Consider the following 20569-nt stretch of genomic DNA (forward strand, 5'->3'; position numbering starts at 1 on the left):
TTATGTAGCCTATCCGGAGTGTACTTTGGTTATGTTGCCTATTGTGGTCGGCTTTACTCAGCCCCTGTTATGTTGCATCCAAGAGTTTGGTGACAACATGTTCCGCTATGTTGCCTATTATGGATTGATTTTAATCAAGTCCGTAATGCTACGTCAGAGAAGGTAAGATAATAAAACGATAAAAGTTATCAGTTATCATTTATATTTTGTGGAGGAAGGTGTGGGACTTACTTTCAGCTTATCTTACAATCTCTCAGCCGTTCACACACAAGGTTTCTGGCATGGTCCTCATCCACACTACGCACACACCATTGTTTAATGAACACACATCTCTCCGGAAATTTACATAACATACATTGCAATATTGCCCAACCACGCAAAAATTCTCTGAAAAATACAACACAATACAGAGCAAAACGTGATTGTTTTAAATTACACAGCCTATCTTGGATAACTCATAAATACAAAAAAATAATATATAAATGTACTTTGTATATTTAATTTACTTAGTGTATGGCACCCTGAATCCACTCTGGGTTTACAATGCCTCAATACAAAACTTAAACTATCAAGATTAACACGACTAAGAGGCCAAAGTGTAGCATAAATAGCTCAACAATTGTTGGTATTCCTGGGAGGTTACACCTGCTAGAGTACGCAGGCAGTGTAGTGTGGCCAGGTGCCCCCTACACTGAAGGGACAAGTTCGAGAATGGAGAAACGGCCCGCAAGTGGCAGCCTGGATGTTGGTTCACCAACTTAATTGTTGGCGTGGGGGAAAGGGAATCACCCACCTTGATCTTGGATGAGTAGCACATCTACCTGCATAACTGGGCGACTCATCCATATCAACAATTAATTGTTTGTTTACCTAGATCTTGAATGAGTGACTTATCCAGCTAAATAAATGGCAGTTTTCTTATGTAGGTAATGAATGATTGGCTCGCCCACTTCAGTAATTAATGGTGTAGTCACCCAGGTAATGGATGATTGCCTTCCCCACCTTAATAATTGTTGTTATACTCAGGTAATGAATGGGTGGCTCGACCACCTAAATATATAAGGTCTGTTTACCCAGGCCTTGAATGTTTGGCTCACAAACCTAAGTCTTGCATGGGCATCTCTCACACCTAGGTCTTAAGTGGGTGACTCACCCACCTAAGTCTTAAATGGGCGACTCACCCGCCTAGGTCTTAGATGCGAGAGTTCAAATTAAATGCTACTTTGGAAACTTGAGCAGGAAACAGGTGTGCTGTGGAATCTTACATTTAGGGTGGGGAGAGCGGACTCCACCCGTGTGGTGAGGCGCTGCTGTTGTCGCTGAAGTTCTCTCCTTTGATGCGCGTCATGTCAGTGTGGGGGGCAGTGAGGCCACTATGATAGCCAAGGTCGGGTAGGATGAACATGTCAGCCTGGGTAGTGTGGCTGAGAGATAGAGACCCGACCGACTGTGGAGATCCGTCCCCGGTGCTGTGATGATCGGAGGAGTCTTCGTGAAGGCGACCAGCGCTGTAAATCCCCGCATTGGTGCCCAGAACGTGCACTGACTCGTATGCGGGAGATGAACGGCTGGTTGTGAAACCCTGGCTAGTGGAGGTATCGGAGTAAGTAGCCATAGGCGTAAGAGCCTCTTGTGGGGAGCGCTGGGCATGGTAGGCGTTGTGTGAAGGGGCTGCACACGTTGAGGCGTTGCCGAGACCTATTCCCGGGGCTCCACACTGCTGGAATCCCTGGTAGAAGCCTGTGCTGTGGTGAGATGGGTGGGCGTAGCCGCTCTGAAGACCCGACCACTGGTAGTGTGCGGGGGTGACAGCGGTGGAAGGCGTGACGGTAACGGAGGGTTGGTGATGATGGTGTCCCCACGACTGCTGCCTCCACTCCGCTGTCAGCCCAGCCAGGCCGTAGCTGCTAACGCAAGGCTGCTGCTGAGACATGCCGCTCACTGAAACATAGAACATAGAATAACATGTAAATGATCTGGGAATAATAATGTCTTACGACCTAACATTTAGGGAGCATAACCAAGCAAATATTGCGCCAGTTAGAAAAACAATTGGATGGAATAATAATAGGAAAAATAAAAGAAATATTTGAAAATAACCTTCAAATCCAGGGATCCTGTCATAATAATTATACTATTCAAATCACTGCTGTCCCGCCTTGAGTACTGCTCGATACTCACTTCCCCTCCCAGAGCAGGAGAGGTTGCTGAAGTAGAGGGAATACAGAGAACATATACGGCAGAAATAGACACGGTAAAGCTCCTAAATTGTTGGGATCGTCTCAAAGCTCTCACTATGCACTCTCTATGAAGGAGACGAGACAGGTATCAAATAATATATACATTAAAAATACCGGAGGGCCAGGTCCAAAATTTGCAAGTCCCAGGTTCCAGTGTAACTATCCACCACGCACCAGTGTAACTATCCACCACACCAGTGTAACTATCCACCACACCAGTGTAACTATCCACCACGCACCAGTGTAACTATCCACCACACCAGTGTAACTATCCACCACACCAGTGTAACTATCCACCACAACAGTGTGAACTATCCACCACACACCAGTATAACTATCCACCAAACACAAGTGTAACTATCCACCACACACTAGTGTAATTATCCACCACCCCCAGTGTAACTATCCACCACCCCCAGTGTAACTATCCACCACCCCCAGTGTAACTATCCACCACCCCAGTGTAACTATCCACCACCCCCAGTGTAACTATCCACCACCCCCAGTGTAACTATCCACCACCCCCAGTGTAACTATCCACCACCCCCAGTGTAACTATCCACCACCCCCAGTGTAAATATCCACCACCCCCAGTGTAACTATCCACCACCCCCAGTGTAACTATCCACCACCCCCAGTGTAAATATCCACCACCCCCAGTGTAACTATCCACCACCCCCAGTGTAACTATCCACCACCCCCAGTGTAACTATCCACCACCCCCAGTGTAAATATCCACCACCCCCAGTGTAACTATCCACCACCCCCAGTGTAACTATCCACCACCCCCAGTGTAACTATCCACCACCCCCAGTGTAACTATCCACCACCCCCAGTGTAACTATCCACCACCCCCAGTGTAACTATCCACCACCCCCAGTGTAACTATCCACCACCCCCAGTGTAACTATCCACCACCCCAGTGTAAATATCCACCACCCCCAGTGTAACTATCCACCACCCCCAGTGTAACTATCCACCACCCCCAGTGTAACTATCCACCACCCCCAGTGTAACTATCCACCACCCCCAGTGTAACTATCCACCACCCCAGTGTAAATATCCACCACAACTATCAGGAATGTGACTTCTATCAATTTCCTATCATTTACGATTGTCCAGGTCTTAAAACAAACTTCAAGTACCCACAAATAACAGTTTCACTTGGCGATGAACAAATGAGAAAAGAAATGTGAGGTAAATGAGAACCAATGAGAAATGTGAGGTAAATGTGAACAAATGAGAAGAGAAATGTGAGGTAAATGTGAACAAATGAGAAGAGAAATGTGAGGTAAATGTGAACAAATGAGAAGAGAAACATGCGGTAAATGAGAACCAATGAGAAATGTGAGGTAAATGTGAACAAATAAGAGAAACATGCGGTAAATGAGAACCAATGAGAAGGGTTGTGTCTCACCAGGCGGGGTCCTGGAGGTCCTGGGGGTGGGGGAGGTGTAGGGGACCACCCGGTGATTCCTCATGTTGACAGCAATGCGGGAGGAGAGCGTGACGGGGGGCGGAGCGAGCCCCACCCCTGAGGGCGGAGCCTGTCCGTAGGCCACACCCCCGCTGCACATCCCTGCCCCGCCTCCCATGTACCATCCATCTGTGTGCCCAAAGATTAGATGATTAGTATGACGATGCCTTGAGCTGATTGGGCTGTGAATAGGCTGGGTGGAGCCTATGTCTATATAAATTTTAATGAGATTTCGCAGCATACATAATGTACGAAAGGAATATAAGCAGAGGATTTTTTTATTATTATTATTATTTTCTACCACAGACGTGGCCACACCTTTCAATGCTAACCAGCATATATACATTTTCTTCTGTCCCCCATGGACAGTTCTGTTAAACATATAGTCCAGGGGTCAGATTTACGAAGCAGTTACGCAAGCACTTACGAACGTGTACATTTTTCCTCAATCTTTGACGACTTTGGTTACATTTATTAAACAGTTTACAAGCATGAAAACTTCCCAATTAACTTTTGTTATTATTATAAACAGTCTCCTGATGGTTCGCAGCTATAATTGTAAACAAAACCGCCAAAGATTGAGAAAAGATGTACAGGTTCATAAGTGCTTGCGTAACTGCTTCGTGAATCTGGTCCCAGGGCTTTATTGAACAATCAACCACAGAAGGTGATTGTAGAGCTTTTAAAATGCTTTTAAAATCATGAACTACAGCCACTACCACCTGGTAGAATCTCTCAGCTGAGTGAACAGGCCTACTAAATACTATAATATTTGAACCCCAGAGGGAATGAGGCCTACAGGTGACGCCTACACTGCTGGTGGTGGTGTTGGGGGTAGGCGGCCATCATGTCCCGCTGCCCGTGGAGGTCTGGCCGCTCCTTCGGGTCCAGGAACGCCTTAGCGAAGGGGTTGTACTTGATCTTTAGCTGCTTAACCTGTGCAAGGGGAGACAAGGGGCTCGTCAGTGTCTTGCCTCTACAAGACTGACCACGGTTTTTGAACACTTTATTAGCGTTAACAAAAAGTGTTTCACTTTTCAATAATATGACTTTTGTGTGGCTGGGTAATTACTTGAACAGGCCGAGAGCTCTCATTGGCTCTCTTGTTCTCCTCAAAGAACTGTGGAAGAGTGGCACTGACCTCCTCGTTCTGGTAGGCGGTGACAGCGATGAACTGGCACTCAGGGAAGGTGTGGCAGGAGATTATCCGCTGCTGCTGCTCCTTATCCACCTGGACCACCTGCACCACCCGCAAGCGGGGCTCGTACTTGTGCAGGCTGTTGAGCATAATCTGTGGGAGGAGGAGGAGGTGGTGAGGCTCAGGTCTGGGGGAGGGGGAGGTGGTGAGGCTCAGGTCTGGGGGTGGGGGAGGTGGTGAGGCTCAGGTCTGGGGGAGGAGGAGGTGGTGAGGCTCAGGTCTGGGGGAGGTGGTGAGGCTCAGGTCTGGGGGAGGTGGTGAGGCTCAGGTCTGGGGGAGGTGGTGAGGCTCAGGTCTGGGGGAGGTGGTGAGGCTCAGGTCTGGGGGAGGTGGTGAGGCTCAGGTCTGGGGGAGGTGGTGAGGCTCAGGTCTGGGGGAGGTGGTGAGGCTCAGGTCTGGGGGAGGTGGTGAGGCTCAGGTCTGGGGGAGGTGGTGAGGCTCAGGTCTGGGGGAGGTGGTGAGGCTCAGGTCTGGGGGAGGAGGTGGTGGTGAAGCTCAGGTCTGGGGGAGGAGGAGGTGGTGAGGCTCAGGTCTGGGGGAGGAGGAGGTGGTGAGGCTCAGGTCTAGAGGAAGAGGAGAGACAGGGAACAAGGCAGGACGCATGGCAAGGTGCATTATACAGTAAGGGCCAAGGTGTATGACAGTATGGGACAGGGTGTATGACAGTATATGGGGCAGGGTGTATGACAGTATATGGGGCAGGGTGTATGACAGTATATGGGGCAGGGTGTATGACAGTATATGGGGCAGGGTCCAGGATACATGGCAGGGAACACAACAGGGAACAAGGCAGAATACTTGGTACACCAACAAGTCAAAGTGACCACATCACAACCCTACAAACCTTCACAACACAAACACATAAGTCAATACACACACACAGTGTATATAATCTTGTCAATTAACACATCAATTATAATAATTGAAGAAAACTGCCACATCTAAACTCTTAGCGTCCTCAAGGTCCCCCTAAGGAGGTCTCCCTCCTACAGTATGAGGCTAATGAAGATCTTTAGTTCGGGTTTATTGGTCGTGGCAGGTCCCGGGAGGTGTCCGGTGTCCTCAGGGTATTTATTGGAGCTGTAAAATGATGCTTCTAAAGATTTTAAATGGTCAATAAGTAGCGTAATACAGGGCACAGGCCCTGGGAGGTCCCGGCACGCCACCACTGACCGCCAGACTCCAGGCGGCGACCAGCGGTGGCGAGCACACACTGAGGCTGACAGCGGGAGGCGCGGCGGTGTGCTCCGAGTGGTGGTGGTGAGGGAGAGCCACGAGTGGTGGTGGTGGTGAGGGAGAGCCACGAGTGGTGGTGGTGGTGAGGGAGAGCCACGAGTGGTGGTGGTGGTGAGGGAGAACCACGAGTGGTGGTGGTGGTGAGGGAGAGCCACGAGTGGTGGTGGTGGTGAGGGAGAACCACGAGTGGCAGTAGTGAGGGAGAGCCTTACGGTGCTCGAGGTGCCACAATCGAACAGTTAAACACCTACCACAAGCCAGGATGGACGCCCAGCGGAGAGACCCGTCGGACCTTCGCCCCGTCACCATAGACCTCCACAACCTCACATTAACGCATAATTAACACTAAAGCTATTTTATGTCATATGTTGAACAAAGTATTATATTTTTTTTTCTCATTAGTCAATCTTATATCTATCTTAAAAGGGGAAACTTGCTTATTAGGGAGAATAAAGCGAGGGTGTTTTGGAAGGCCGTGACAGGTAGAGGGAGGGAGGGTGAGTGTGGCCCACACGGGGACAGAGAGACTGGTGCCATCTCTCATAAAACATGATTACTGACCCTCCTCCATGATGCGTTTATGTTACTTTATCATCCCTGTTTTTCTGACGACTTTTAATTGTCGGGCGGCGTGGCTTGTCAATCCATGGTCACATCAGCTGAGACGTGGTCTACACACTCCACCTGTCAATCAAAAAGCCACCCTCCCCCCCCCCCCATCATGCAGCAGAACTCACATGAAGTTGGAACCTCCTACACACATCTAAACTGGCAATGACATTATTTTAAGATTCAAGGGAAATAACCCACACCCACGGTGAGAAGAGTGTCCTTGAGACTCAGCGTTCGCATGACTTATCGGCAGCGCCGACTTCAAGATCCGTGCTTGTTATGTCCGTTAGCATGTAAGACAATGGTCGGGACTCTCACCTGGCCGTTGCCGTTGGACTTGTTGGTCAGCTTGACCTTGATGAAGGAGACGGGGTCCTTCATCCAGTGGCTGCCGAAGTTCGGGGAGTCGGAGTGCATGTAGACGGCTGACGGCGGGGCCATCTCGGGCTTGCCCCCAGGAACCCATTCCCCATTCACGTACTTCCACCTGTAACACACAATAAGACTTTAAGGAATGCCCTTTGATCAGCCACTATCTAGCAAAACAAAAATTTGGCAATGAATTTTTGCAAGTGCTGAATCACAAGATAACAGAGTTTTTTTTTACCTGTGGGAGTCGACCTGGACAAAGTCGAGAAATATGGAGTACATGGCCGAAGGCTCGAGGTCCCCCACAGACACCTTCACCACAGGGAACATATTCCTACAACCAAAATAACAACATTAGGATCATCCAGCATAAATATTGGTAGTCATCATTGTTATCAGTTATCCAGTAACGTTATCCTTGATCTTACCTTCCGGCATATAACAGTCTTAAAAAAATTTATATTTATGATGGTATTTACAGATCTGTTAACGTCTAAGGAAACTGCAGGAGGCCTATCCCGAGCCAGTTCCTACATAAGAGCTACTCAAACTCATTCATATATGTCAAACCTGCGCTTGAAACAATCCCTAACATAGTACCATGGCATGGTTCTCCATTCCTACAACAACCCCATCACAAGTACCACCACAACCCCCTCACAAGCACCACCACAACCCCCTCACAAGCACCACCACAACCCCCCTCACAAGCACCACCACAACCCCCTCACAAGCACTACCACAACCCCCTCACAAGCACCACCACAACCCCCTCACAAGCACCACCACAACCCCCTCACAAGCACCACTACAATCTCCTCACAAGCACCACCACAACCCCCTCACAAGCACCACCACAACCCCCTCACAAGCACCACCACAACCCCCTCACAAGCACCACCACAACCCCCTCACATGCACCACAACCCCATCACAAGCACCACCACAACCCCCTCACAAGCACCACAACCCCATCACAAGCACCACCACAACCCCCTCACAAGCACCACCACAACCCCCCTCACAAGCACCACCACAACCCCCTCACAAGCACCACCACAACCCCCTCACAAGCACCACCACAACCCCCTCACAAGCACCACCACAACCCCCTCACAAGCACCACCACAACCCCCTCACAAGCACCACCACAACCCCCTCACATGCACCACCACAACCCCCTCACAAGCACCAACACAACCCCCCTCACAAGCACCACCACAACCCCCTCACAAGCACCACCACAACCCCCTCACAAGCACCAACACAACCCCCCTCACAAGCACCACCACAACCCCCTCACAAGCACCACCACAACCCCCTCACAAGCACCACCACAACCCCCTCACAAGCACCACCACAACCCCCTCACAAGCACCACCACAACCCCCCTCACAAGCACCACCACAACCCCCTCACAAGCATCACCACATCCCCCTCACAAGCACCACCACAACCCCCTCACAAGCACCACCACAACCCCCTCACAAGCACCACCACAACCCCCTCACAAGCACCACCACAACCCCCTCACAAGCACCAACACAACCCCCTCACAAGCACCACCACAACCCCTTCACAAACACTACCACAACCCCCTCACAAGCACCACCACAACCCCCTCACAAACACTACCACAACCCCCTTACAAGCACCACCACAACCCCCTCACAAGCACCACCACAACCCCCTCACAAGCACCACCACAACCCCCTCACAAGCACCACCACAAGCTCCTCACAAGCACCACCACAAGCCCCTCACAAGCACCACCACAACCCCCTCACAAGCACCACCACAACCCCCTCACAAGCACCACCACAACCCCCTCACAAGCACCACCACAACCCCCTCACAAACACCACCACAACCCCCTCACAAGCACCACCACAACCCCCTCACAAGCACCACCACAACCCCCTCACAAGCACCACCACAACCCCCTCACAAGCACTACTACAACCCCCTCACAAGCACTACCACAACCCCCTTACAAACACCACCACAACCCCCTCACAAGCACCACCACAACCCCTTCACAAGCACCACCACAACCCCCTCACAAGCACCACCACAACCCCCCTCACAAGCACCACCACAACCCCCTCACAAGCACCACCACAACCCCCTCACAAGCACCACCACAACAAGACACTCACCGGCCGGACTTGGTAACAATCATCTCGTTGGTGAGAGCCTGGAAGCGGGTCCAAAGTTCCCGATCCTCCAGAGTTACAGTGGGTTCGACTCCTTCCGACGTGGCGCTCAGGTGCTGCTGTCCCATGACCTCCGTCTTGATCTTGTCGCACACTTCAGACGGCATCAGTTTGTGCACGCTCTCAGTTTTCAACATTGTGGTTCTAGCGTTGCCTTATTCCGCTGAACAGAGAGAACCGTTTGTGCAGGGATAAAACCGCAATATCACAGGATTCCTATCAGCGCGCACATACAGCACCGACTTGACACACACAAACACACACTAGTGGACGTAATATATCAAGACCGACAAGATTTCAGAGCGTATATCGGAGTTCAAGATTTCTACTGAGCGTGTTGGTGCTACTCCGCCACTTGTCCCGGTGCTTCTGGTCCAACAGGTTGAGTGTCTGCATATATTACGTCGGTAATATCATCCGTTGTGTGGCCTAAAGGGTGACCTTAACCAATGGGAGTGGAACGTTGAATGGCGTGGCTGGGATTGGCTGTGCGAGGCGGTGTGATGGAGCCCCCACACCGCTACAAGTGTTGATGATAAGGCGCCCAGCTCCTTCCATCCCCAACGCCGCCACCTCCCTCTACCCACGGCGCCTCCCTCTATATACCCACGGCGCCTCCCTCTCCATACCCTCGGCGCCTCCCTCCCCATGCCTACTAGTGCGTCGTAATGTCCGTTCACCGGCGCAAAGGATTAAATTTCGAGTTTTATCACTCCGATCACAACCTGATGAAGGGGCCTCACAGCTGAGTGGACAGCACTTCGGGTTCGTAGTCCTGAGGTTCCAGGTTCGATCCCCGGTGGAGGCGGAAACAAAATGGGCAGAGTTTCTTTTACCCCGATGCCCCTGTTACCTAGCAATAAATAGGTACCTGAGAGTTAGACAGCTGTTACGGGCTGCTTCTCTTCTCCGTAGACAACAGACTCTGCCTGTTACACCAGAGGCATGTTTGTTCATATATAATATACATGTTGTTCCTTATATAATAATGCCTGTTGTTCCATATATAATCATGCCTGTCGTTCCATATACTGTGTAATATGCCTGTCGTTCCATATATAATCATGCCTATCGCTCTATATATAATCATGCCTGTTGTTCCATATATAATCATGCCTGTCGTTCCATATATAATCATGCCTGTTCATATATAATCATGCCTGTCGTTCCATATATATAATCATGCCTGTCGTTCCATATATATAATCATGCCTGTCGTTCCATATATAACCATGCCTGTCGTTCCATATATAATAATGCCTGTCGTTCCATATATAATCATGCCTGTCGTTCCATATATAATCATGCCTGTTGTTCCATATACAATCATGCCTGTCGTTCCATATATAGTCATGCCTACCGTTCCATATATAATCATGCCTGTCGTACAGATATAAGCAGTCTCATGACTGTCTCCCCATGGGACAAATCTGCTAAACAAGCCGTTGATTCCAACAGTAACGAGAAAGACGACCACCAACAGAGACTGGTGCGCACGAATCTAAATTCCTCCGTTTGCAAACGACCGAATTAACGCCGAGTCAACGGCGCCAGACTCAAAGGTCCCGCAGAGAATTCAAGACAATTCCTGATAAAAGATACGAGGCTAGTTGGTTCCTAACAACTTTGTTAAGACCTCACTTAACCACAACGGTACTGAACGAATTTGGTCATAGCACCATAGTGAAGACTTCAGACCATGTACAAACGCCGCCACCCATTATCCCAGCCCCATCCTCCCCCCAGCAACCCATTACTCCTCTACCTGCTCAGTGATCAAGAAATAGCAGCGTATGGGGGCATGGGGTATGTTGGGGGGAAGGGGGCACTTTACACCCTGAAGACGGGCAAGGTTGCAGAGTCAAAGAGCGGCGTGGCGGTATGACACAGGTGTCAAAATTATCATGGGTGCTCCAATGGGTGGCAGTTTACGCAAGATGAGTACCGGTTAGCGCCGACGGAGGCGCAGACACCAGCTGGGAGGAAGTCGCTTACAGTGTTGGGGTTGTGTTGCGTCCAGATGGTTAACGTGTTGTTATGGTCCGGGGGATTTATCTCTCTTGCTAATCCTGGTTTGTGTTTGACGCAACTCTTGCTCGGTAAGCTTGCGTAAAGGCGGTACTAGGAACCCTCCTGGGTGACGTCCTGTCTCCTTGCGTACACGGCTTCCCCCACCCTGCTCCCTTCCTCCCCACCCTGCTCCCTTCCTCCCCACCCTGCTCCCCTCCTCCCCACCCTGCTCCCTGCTCCCTTCTTCCCCACCCTGCTCCCTTACTCCCTTCTTCCCCACCCTGCTCCCTTCCTCCCCACCCTGCTCCCTTCCTCCTCACCCTGCTCCCTTCTTCCCCACCCTGCTCCCTTCCTCCCCACCCTGCTCCCTTCCTCCCCACCCTGCTCCCCTCCTCCCCACCCTGCTCCCTGCTCCCTTCTTCCCCACCCTGCTCCCTTACTCCCTTCTTCCCCACCCTGCTCCCTTACTCCCCACCCTGCTCCCTTCTTCCCTACCCTGCTCCCCTCCTCCCGACCTTACACTCCTCTACTACAGTACCCGAGCACAGCGACCTCACCTCAGGAGAGCCATCAAAGGAGAGCGACAGACTCCCGCCAAGTCTAAGGTGAGTCTCCTACCAGGAAAGGTTCACGGAGCGGGACTCACACCGATTACACCCTAAACATTAAGACAAATTCTCTTTACCTCAAGATTCAACTGGGGAAAAATTCCAGGTGACCTTTGACAAGCCGCCGGCTTCCTATTCCCCCCCCCCACCCCCGTCGAGGGCCACTAGAGATAGTGGCCCTTGGGTAACTTCAGGTAAAGGGGGGGGGGGTGGAAGCACACTGACGTGAAGAAACATGTGAGGGCCGTTGAACAAGAGGTCAGCAGTTCAGGAACAGTCTGGATCACAGTCAGCGCGGGAAGCCGCCTTTGGCTGCCATTAATGACATAATAATGACATCTCCGCTGACCACTTAGCTCAGACTATCCTCAACACCTGCCACGCCGCTATACGCGGTGTATACGCCGTCACTCCGTGTATATGTACGCCGCTATACGCGGTGTATACGCCGTCACTCCGTGAATATATGTACGCCGCTATACACGATGTATTCGCACCCATATTCGTATGGTTGCGGTGTATTCATATTTGTATTCGTACCACCGGTAGTGTATACACACCGTGATCCTTACACACTTCTAATACAAGTAATTTACGACTTATAATACAATACAATTATACATGTCAATAATGTCAAACGTCTCGTTATTTCTGGTCCTTTACACATGGACTGGCCAGAGTGGCTTGAGGGAAGGGTGGAGCCCAGGAGCTAGCACCCACTAGCACGAGTGTAATAACATCATCTAGCACGCTGATAACAATATAATTACTCTTATCAACATGCTGCTAAAGACCAGTTTTTGCCGGACTAAAAAAACATTCATAAATAGTTAAATAACTTTAAACTTTCTTATCGAGATGCAAGAAGAAATATGTTTGTCATCACCGATGGGCCTCGTCTAGTGTATAATATTTTGGCGCTCATGACCTGAATGGAATACAATTACTAACGAAATAGTGATCAAAAATTGATACTTCAAATTGATCTCCGGGTTCAATGTTCACGGAACAGTAAATAGGAGCGCGGGAACTATTACGCCCCTATTGTGGGCGGCGCCCCCTGGGGGGGGGGGGGAGTTGGTCCAGGGAACCCTCTATAACCACAACAACCCATTATAATAATAATAATAATTATTATCATCATCATCACTATTTATGTCATCATCATCACTATTTATGTGCCGTAAAAGTCTGCCAGACGGAACGCAAAACACCCAAAAATTATAAATTGAATAGCCTAATTTTTACTAGAAATGGTTCTTAATTTGTGTCATCGAAGGCAAGATAAAACAGCAGCGACAGGGAGCTGTTTCTGCCTGATGCTAGCACCGCCACTCCTCATATGGTAGCTCTAACCTCATATATGATGAGTTGCTGACTCATGTAGCTCTCATGGCCCCCTCTAGCCTCATATATGGTGAGTTAATGACTCACGTAGCTCTCATCGCCCCCTCTAGCCTCATATATGGTGAGTTAATGACTGACGTAGCTCTCATGATCCCTCTAGCCTCATATATGGTGAGTTAATGACTGACGTAGCTCTCATGATCCCTCTAACCTCATATATGGTGAGTTGCTGACTCATGTAGCAATCATATGGCCCCCTCTAGCCTCATATATGGTGAGTTGCTGACTCATGTAGCAATCATATGGCCCCCTCTAGCCTCATATATGGTGAGTTAATGACTGACGTAGCTCTCATGATCCCTCTAGCCTCATATATGGTGAGTTAATGACTGAAGTAGCTCTCATGATCCCTCTAACCTCATATATGGTGAGTTAATGACTGACGTAGCTCTCATGATCCCTCTAGCCTCATATATATGGTGAGTTTATGACTCACACAGGTCCTGAGGCAACTTCCTTTTTCTACACTCATGTTTCTACAGGAACCATTTCAACTAAGGATGCATGACATGCTAAAACCTCTCCTTGGTCAACGCCGCATTGAGCGTGGCCAACGCTGCATTGAGCATGGCCAACGCTGCATTGAGCGTGGCCAACGCCGCATTGAGCGTGGCCAACGCCGCATTGAGCGTGGCCAACGCCGCATTGAGCGTGGCCAACGCCGCATTGACCGTGGCCAACGCCGCATTGACCGTGGCCAACGCCGCATTGACCGTGGCCAACGCCGCATTGACCGCGGCCAACGCCGCATTGCCCGTGGCCAACGCCGCATTGACCGTGGCCAACGCCGCATTGACCGTGGCCAACGCCGCATTGACCGCGGCCAACGCCGCATAAACTAATGCAAACGCCGCAAGAAGTCCCCGCGGCGTGGTATATGAGGTCACATTAATCTATAGTCACGTCTCTCACGTGGGTCAGCCAGCCTCCAAGCACCTCCTTGCGCATTGTCTCCCTCCCCCCCCCCCCACACACACATACACAAGGCCTTGTGCGCTCCCGTATAAAAACACCTAAATAACTGTTATTAAAAACTTTAAAAGCAAAAAAAAAAATGAGCTAGTTAAAATATTTGCCTTATTTGTTGAATATTTTGTTATATCTTATTGGAATTATTTTTATTGAATTTGCATTTAAATATTATATATATATATATATATATATATATATATATATATATATATATCACTAAGAACATATATATAGATATTATATAAATATATATACTTAATATATCTATGCCTGTGCTGAAGCCTATGCAATACACAATAAATTTAACTTATATTTGAGTTAAACCGTTGTTTGTTATACTCTCTTAACCGGTTGCCAGGTGTAAACGTTCAATAAGTCGGTATATGTATTAGACTAATGTTTCCGAGCGGTGGATGGCATGGAAATTTTGAAACATTATAAGGAACCGCTATAATGTTAAAAGTTACAAAGTAATCCGTATATAATAACGTAATTACGTTATATATAATGAAACCTGTATACATAAAATACAATTGTAACGAGACGTTATAATGTATTTTGTATATGGTTAGGCTATTTGTTAAATTTAAGAGTATTCGATTATTTTCGGATTAACGTCGATGAAATGCAAGATTTGGCAGCATTTTGTCTTAAATGAAAGCACAATTGGTCTATTTTTCTGAGACTTTCAGATGTGACAAGAGGGAGGAGGACGTGTCGGCATGTTAGCTCTTGATGGTTGACACCAACATGTGATAATGAGGCTGGTATAATGTGTAGGCAAGTCAGCCACACCCATTAACGCTAGAATGTACCCTTATTCTGCACGATATCTCGTTTAATCTCAACCAAGCGATTCGATATCAATACAACTAATCATAGATAACGTGGCGTTCAGAAGAGGGGGTTCTGGCGACATAAATTATACCAGACAGCAACTGATAATAGATTTTTTGCGATCGTTAAGGGAATAGAGCAGTGACCTCGGGCATGGTAGTGACCAGTTTTGTGTGACCTAGGTGTGAAGACCTCAGTCTACGCTTCCCGGTCACCTTAAATGATTGATTACTTCATGGGTCGCGATGGGATCAAAGGCTAGGAGGCCGTCGGCGCCGTGTTGGTGCTTGCTTATAGACGACGGGACGGCAGCGGTTATGCCAGGGACGGCAGGACGGTGGCGGTTATGCCAGGACGGCAACGGTTATGCCAGGACGGCAACGGTTATGCCAGGACGGCAACGGTTATGCCAGGGACGGCAGCGGTTATGCCAGGGGCGGCAGGACGGCAGTGGTTATGCCAGGGGCGGCAGGACGGCAGCGGTTATGCCAGGGACGGCGGCGGTTATGCCAGGGGCGGCAGGACGGCGGCGGTTATGCCAGGGGCGGCAGGACGGCGGCGTTCACTCCTCGGGGGCATGTTGGCATTGCTAGTTCCTGCGGGAAGATGGCAGCACTCATCAATAGCGGGGAGATGGCAGCTCATATTTCTAATGAAGAGACAGCAGCAGTCATCATGGGTGCCCCTTTACCCTTATTTTATTAATTTTTTATTTAATCATTTTTTTAACTTCATATTATATTTATTAAAATTAATTCACATTATTCGGCTGTTCAGTTTGAGCCACATTTGTTAATATTTATCTGATAAACATATTAATTTTTATTTACTGATTCTAATTATATGTGACGTTAATAACGTAGCCTGCTCTTGTAGCATGATGTACCCTGCTCTTGTAGCATGATGTACCCCTGCTCTTGTAGCATGATGTCCCCTGCTCTTGTAGCATGATGTACCCTGCTCTTGGGGCATGATGTACCCTGCTCTTGTAGCATGATGTACCCCTGCTCTTGTAGCATGATGTACCCTGCTCTTGGGGCATGATGTACCCTGCTCTTGTAGCATGATGTACCCCTGCTCTTGGGGCATGATGTACCCTGCTCTTGTAGCATGATGTTCCCTGCTCTTGTAGCATGATGTACCCCTGCTCTTGTAGCATGATGTTCCCTGCTCTTGTAGCATGATGTTCCCTGCTCTTGGGGCATGATGTGCCCCTGCTCTTGTAGCATGATGTTCCCTGCTCTTGGGGCATGATGTACCCTGCTCTTGTAGCATGATGTTCCCTGCTCTTGGGGCATGATGTGCCCCTGCTCTTGTAGCATGATGTGCCCCTGCTCTTGTAGCATGATGTGCCCCTGCTCTTGTAGCATGATGTGCCCCTGCTCTTGTAGCATGATGTGCCCCTGCTCTTGTAGCATGATGTACCCTGCTCTTGTAGCATGATGTACCCCTGCTCTTGTAGCATGATGTACCCCTGCTCTTGTAGCATGATGTACCCTGCTCTTGTAGCATGATGTACCCTGCTCTTGTAGCATGATGTACCCTGCTCTTGTAGCATGATGTACCCTGCTCTTGTAGCATGATGTACCCTGCTCTTGTAGCATGATGTTCCCTGCTCTTGTAGCATGATGTACCCTGCTCTTGTAGCATGATGTACCCTGCTCTTGTAGCATGATGTGCCCTGCTCTTGTAGCATGATGTGCCCTGCTCTTGTAGCATGATGTACCCTGCTCTTGTAGCATGATGTTCCCTGCTCTTGTAGCATGATGTACCCTGCTCTTGGGGCATGATGTACCCTGCTCTTGTAGCATGATGTGCCCTGCTCTTGTAGCATGATGTACCCCTGCTCTTGTAGCATGATGTTCCCTGCTCTTGTAGCATGATGTACCCTGCTCTTGTAGCATGATGTTCCCTGCTCTTGTAGCATGATGTACCCTGCTCTTGGGGCATGATGTACCCTGCTCTTGGGGCATGATGTTCCCTGCTCTTGGGGCATGATGTTCCCTGCTCTTGTAGCATGATGTACCCTGCTCTTGTAGCATGATGTTCCCTGCTCTTGTAGCATGATGTTCCCTGCTCTTGTAGCATGATGTACCCTGCTCTTGGGGCATGATGTTCCCTGCTCTTGTAGCATGATGTTCCCTGCTCTTGGGGCATGATGTACCCTGCTCTTGTAGCATGATGTTCCCTGCTCTTGGGGCATGATGTTCCCTGCTCTTGGGGCATGATGTGCCCCTGCTCTTGTAGCATGATGTTCCCTGCTCTTGGGGCATGATGTTCCCTGCTCTTGGGGCATGATGTGCCCCTGCTCTTGTAGCATGATGTACCCTGCTCTTGGGGCATGATGTACCCCTGCTCTTGTAGCATGATGTACCCTGCTCTTGTAGCATGATGTACCCTGCTCTTGTAGCATGATGTTCCCTGCTCTTGTAGCATGATGTTCACTGCTCTTGTAGCATGATGTTCCCTGCTCTTGTAGCATGATGTACCCCTGCTCTTGTAGCATGATGTACCCTGCTCTTGTAGCATGATGTACCCCGGCTCTTGTAGCATGATGTACCCTGCTCTTGTAGCATGATGTACCCTGCTCTTGTAGCATGATGTACCCTGCTCTTGTAGCATGATGTACCCTGCTCTTGTAGCATGATGTACCCTGCTCTTGTAGCATGATGTACCCTGCTCTTGGGGCATGATGTACCCTGCTCTTGTAGCATGATGTACCCTGCTCTTGGGGCATGATGTGCCCCTGCTCTTGTAGCATGATGTACCTTGCTCTTGGGGCATGATGTGCCCCTGCTCTTGTAGCATGATGTACCTTGCTCTTGGGGCATGATGTGCCCCTGCTCTTGTAGCATGATGTACCTTGCTCTTGGGGCATGATGTGCCCCTGCTCTTGTAGCATGATGTACCCTGCTCTTGGGGCATGATGTACCCTGCTCTTGTAGCATGATGTACCCCTGCTCTTGTAGCATGATGTTCCCTGCTCTTGTAGCATGATGTACCCCTGCTCTTGTAGCATGATGTTCCCTGCTCTTGGGGCATGATGTACCCTGCTCTTGTAGCATGATGTACCCTGCTCTTGTAGCATGATGTACCCCTGGTCTTGTGGCATGATGTTCCCTGCTCTTGTAGCATGATGTTCCCTGCTCTTGGGGCATGATGTACCCTGCTCTTGTAGCATGATGTACCCTGCTCTTGTAGCATGATGTACCCCTGGTCTTGTAGCATGATGTACCCTGCTCTTGTAGCATCATGTTCCCCTGCTCTTGTAGCATGATGTTCCCCTGCTCTTGTAGCATGATGTACCCCCTGCTCTTGTGGCATGATGTACCCCCTGCTCTCGTGGCATGATGTTCCCTGCTCTCGTGGCATGATGTTCCCTGCTCTCGTGGCATGATGTACCCCCTGCTCTCGTGGCATGATGTACCCCCTGCTCTCGTGGCATGATGTACCCCCTGCTCTCGTGGCATGATGTACCCCCTGCTCTTGTGGCATGATGTACCCCCTGCTCTCGTCGCATGATGTTCCCTGCTCTCGTGGCATGATGTTCCCTGCTCTCGTGGCATGATGTTCCCTGCTCTCGTGGCATGATGTACCCCCTGCTCTCGTGGCATGATGTACCCCCTGCTCTCGTGGCATGATGTACCCCCTGCTCTTGTGGCATGATGTACCCCCTGCTCTTGTGGCATCATGTACCCCTGCTCTTGTAGCATGATGTACCCTGCTCTTGTAGCATGATGTACCCCTGCTCTTGTAGCATGATGTACCCCTGCTCTTGTAGCATGATGTACCCTGCTCTTGTAGCATGATGTACCCTGCTCTTGTAGCATGATGTACCCCTACTCTTGTAGCATGATGTACCCCTACTCTTGTAGCATGATGTACCCTGCTCTTGTAGCATGATGTACCCTGCTCTCGTGACATGATGTACCCTGCTCTTGTAGCATGATGTACCCCTATTCTTGTAGCATGATGTACCCCCTGCTCTCGTGGCATGATGTACCCTGCTCTTGTAGCATGATGTTCCCTGCTCTTGTAGCATGATGTTCCCTGCTCTTGTAGCATGATGTACCCCTACTCTTGTAGCATGATGTACCCCTACTCTTGTAGCATGATGTACCCCTACTCTTGTAGCATGATGTACCCTGCTCTTGTAGCATGATGTACCCCCTGCTCTTGTAGCATGATGTACCCTGCTCTTGTAGCATGATGTACCCTGCTCTTGTAGCATGATGTACCCCTGCTCTTGTAGCATGATGTACCCCCTGCTCTCGTGGCATGATGTACCCCCTGCTCTCGTGGCATGATGTACCCCCTGCTCTTGTAGCATGATGTACCCCCTGCTCTCGTGGCATGATGTACCCCCTGCTCTCGTGGCATGATGTACCCCCTGCTCTTGTAGCATGATGTACCCCCTGCTCTCGTGGCATGATGTACCCCCTGCTCTCGTGGCATGATGTACCCCCTGCTCTTGTAGCATGATGTACCCCCTATTCTTGTAGCATGATGTAAAGGGACAAGAATTTTGCGAAAATCTTACAAATTTAATCCTTATTGTTTACATCAATTTAAATTTCACTATTTGAATGTAAAACAAAAGAAACAGCTATCATTAAAGTTATACTTTTTGTATAAAGCTGACATACATTAAAAGCTATTTGATAAATATAAGCTAAAGCTTAGAAGAGGTTTGAGGGAGGCCAGAAGCCCTGTGTGGTGTTGGGTCACAGTCTTCAGACCTCATTATAAACACATTAGGCTACCCGCTATCACCACGACCCTTCACACAACGCAATCCTATTGTTCCATTTTTCCAGAAAGCATCAGATATTTAGCATACTGTGTATAGATTTTATTTTATTTAGGAACCTATTTTCATAGGTTCGCAGCATAGGTTTCTTATGGTGAAGAAGAGGGATCTCTCATAACGGGATAAATATGAAATTTGGATTTGTTTGTCAGTCGTGGTTTGCAAGACGCAGCGGCTTCTTGGCTCTAGTTTTGTACGGTCGTCGCTAATCTTCCAGCTGCGTGGAGGCGCTGCTCAACGGAGACTTCACACTCCAGTGTCAATGCCCTACCTCTCCTGTTACACGTTTACCCTAAACAACTACACCTCCACCTGTATTTACTGCGCTATCTTAATGAGCGCAGGAAGTAAACAAGGCAGCAACTCTCTGTTTATCCTACGCTAAAGTCTTCCCTCACAGATCTGAAACAGTCTCACCCACAAGTGTCCAGTATAGCTTAACATGAGCTGCCACTAACGGTTATTGGGATGTAAAATGTAGATTACTAAGTCTAGCGATTCAAAAACACTAAATAATTCAGAATAATCACCCAAGGTCATATCTATGATAATTCAACACAAAGTCAATACCAGAATG

General features: G+C 49.2%; 1 protein-coding gene across 5 annotated transcripts in view; it reads right to left on the reverse strand.

Annotated features, from left to right (window-relative positions):
• Positions 1 to 219: 219 nt before the first annotated feature.
• The window catches only part of LOC123773203 (T-box transcription factor T-like), a 214721-nt gene continuing 194371 nt past the window's right edge, over positions 220 to 20569 (reverse strand). For 4 of the 5 annotated variants that reach the window (XM_069315279.1, XM_045766828.2, XM_069315278.1 and 1 more), the window contains 6 exons: positions 7371 to 7466; positions 7082 to 7250; positions 4859 to 5008; positions 4530 to 4653; positions 3658 to 3846; positions 220 to 1941 (listed from right to left, as the gene is read on the reverse strand). In XM_069315279.1, the coding sequence (XP_069171380.1) occupies positions 1268 to 1941; positions 3658 to 3846; positions 4530 to 4653; positions 4859 to 5008; positions 7082 to 7250; positions 7371 to 7462 (1398 nt within the window). In that variant the 5' untranslated portion in view covers positions 7463 to 7466 and the 3' untranslated portion in view covers positions 220 to 1267. Of the gene's footprint in view, positions 1942 to 3657; positions 3847 to 4529; positions 4654 to 4858; positions 5009 to 7081; positions 7251 to 7370; positions 7467 to 9291; positions 9740 to 20569 lie in introns of those variants that run through there. The other variant, XM_045766829.2, reaches the window with a different exon arrangement.

Source organism: Procambarus clarkii, chromosome 81, assembly GCF_040958095.1.
Source record: "Procambarus clarkii isolate CNS0578487 chromosome 81, FALCON_Pclarkii_2.0, whole genome shotgun sequence".
Lineage (NCBI taxonomy): Eukaryota > Metazoa > Arthropoda > Malacostraca > Decapoda > Cambaridae > Procambarus > Procambarus clarkii.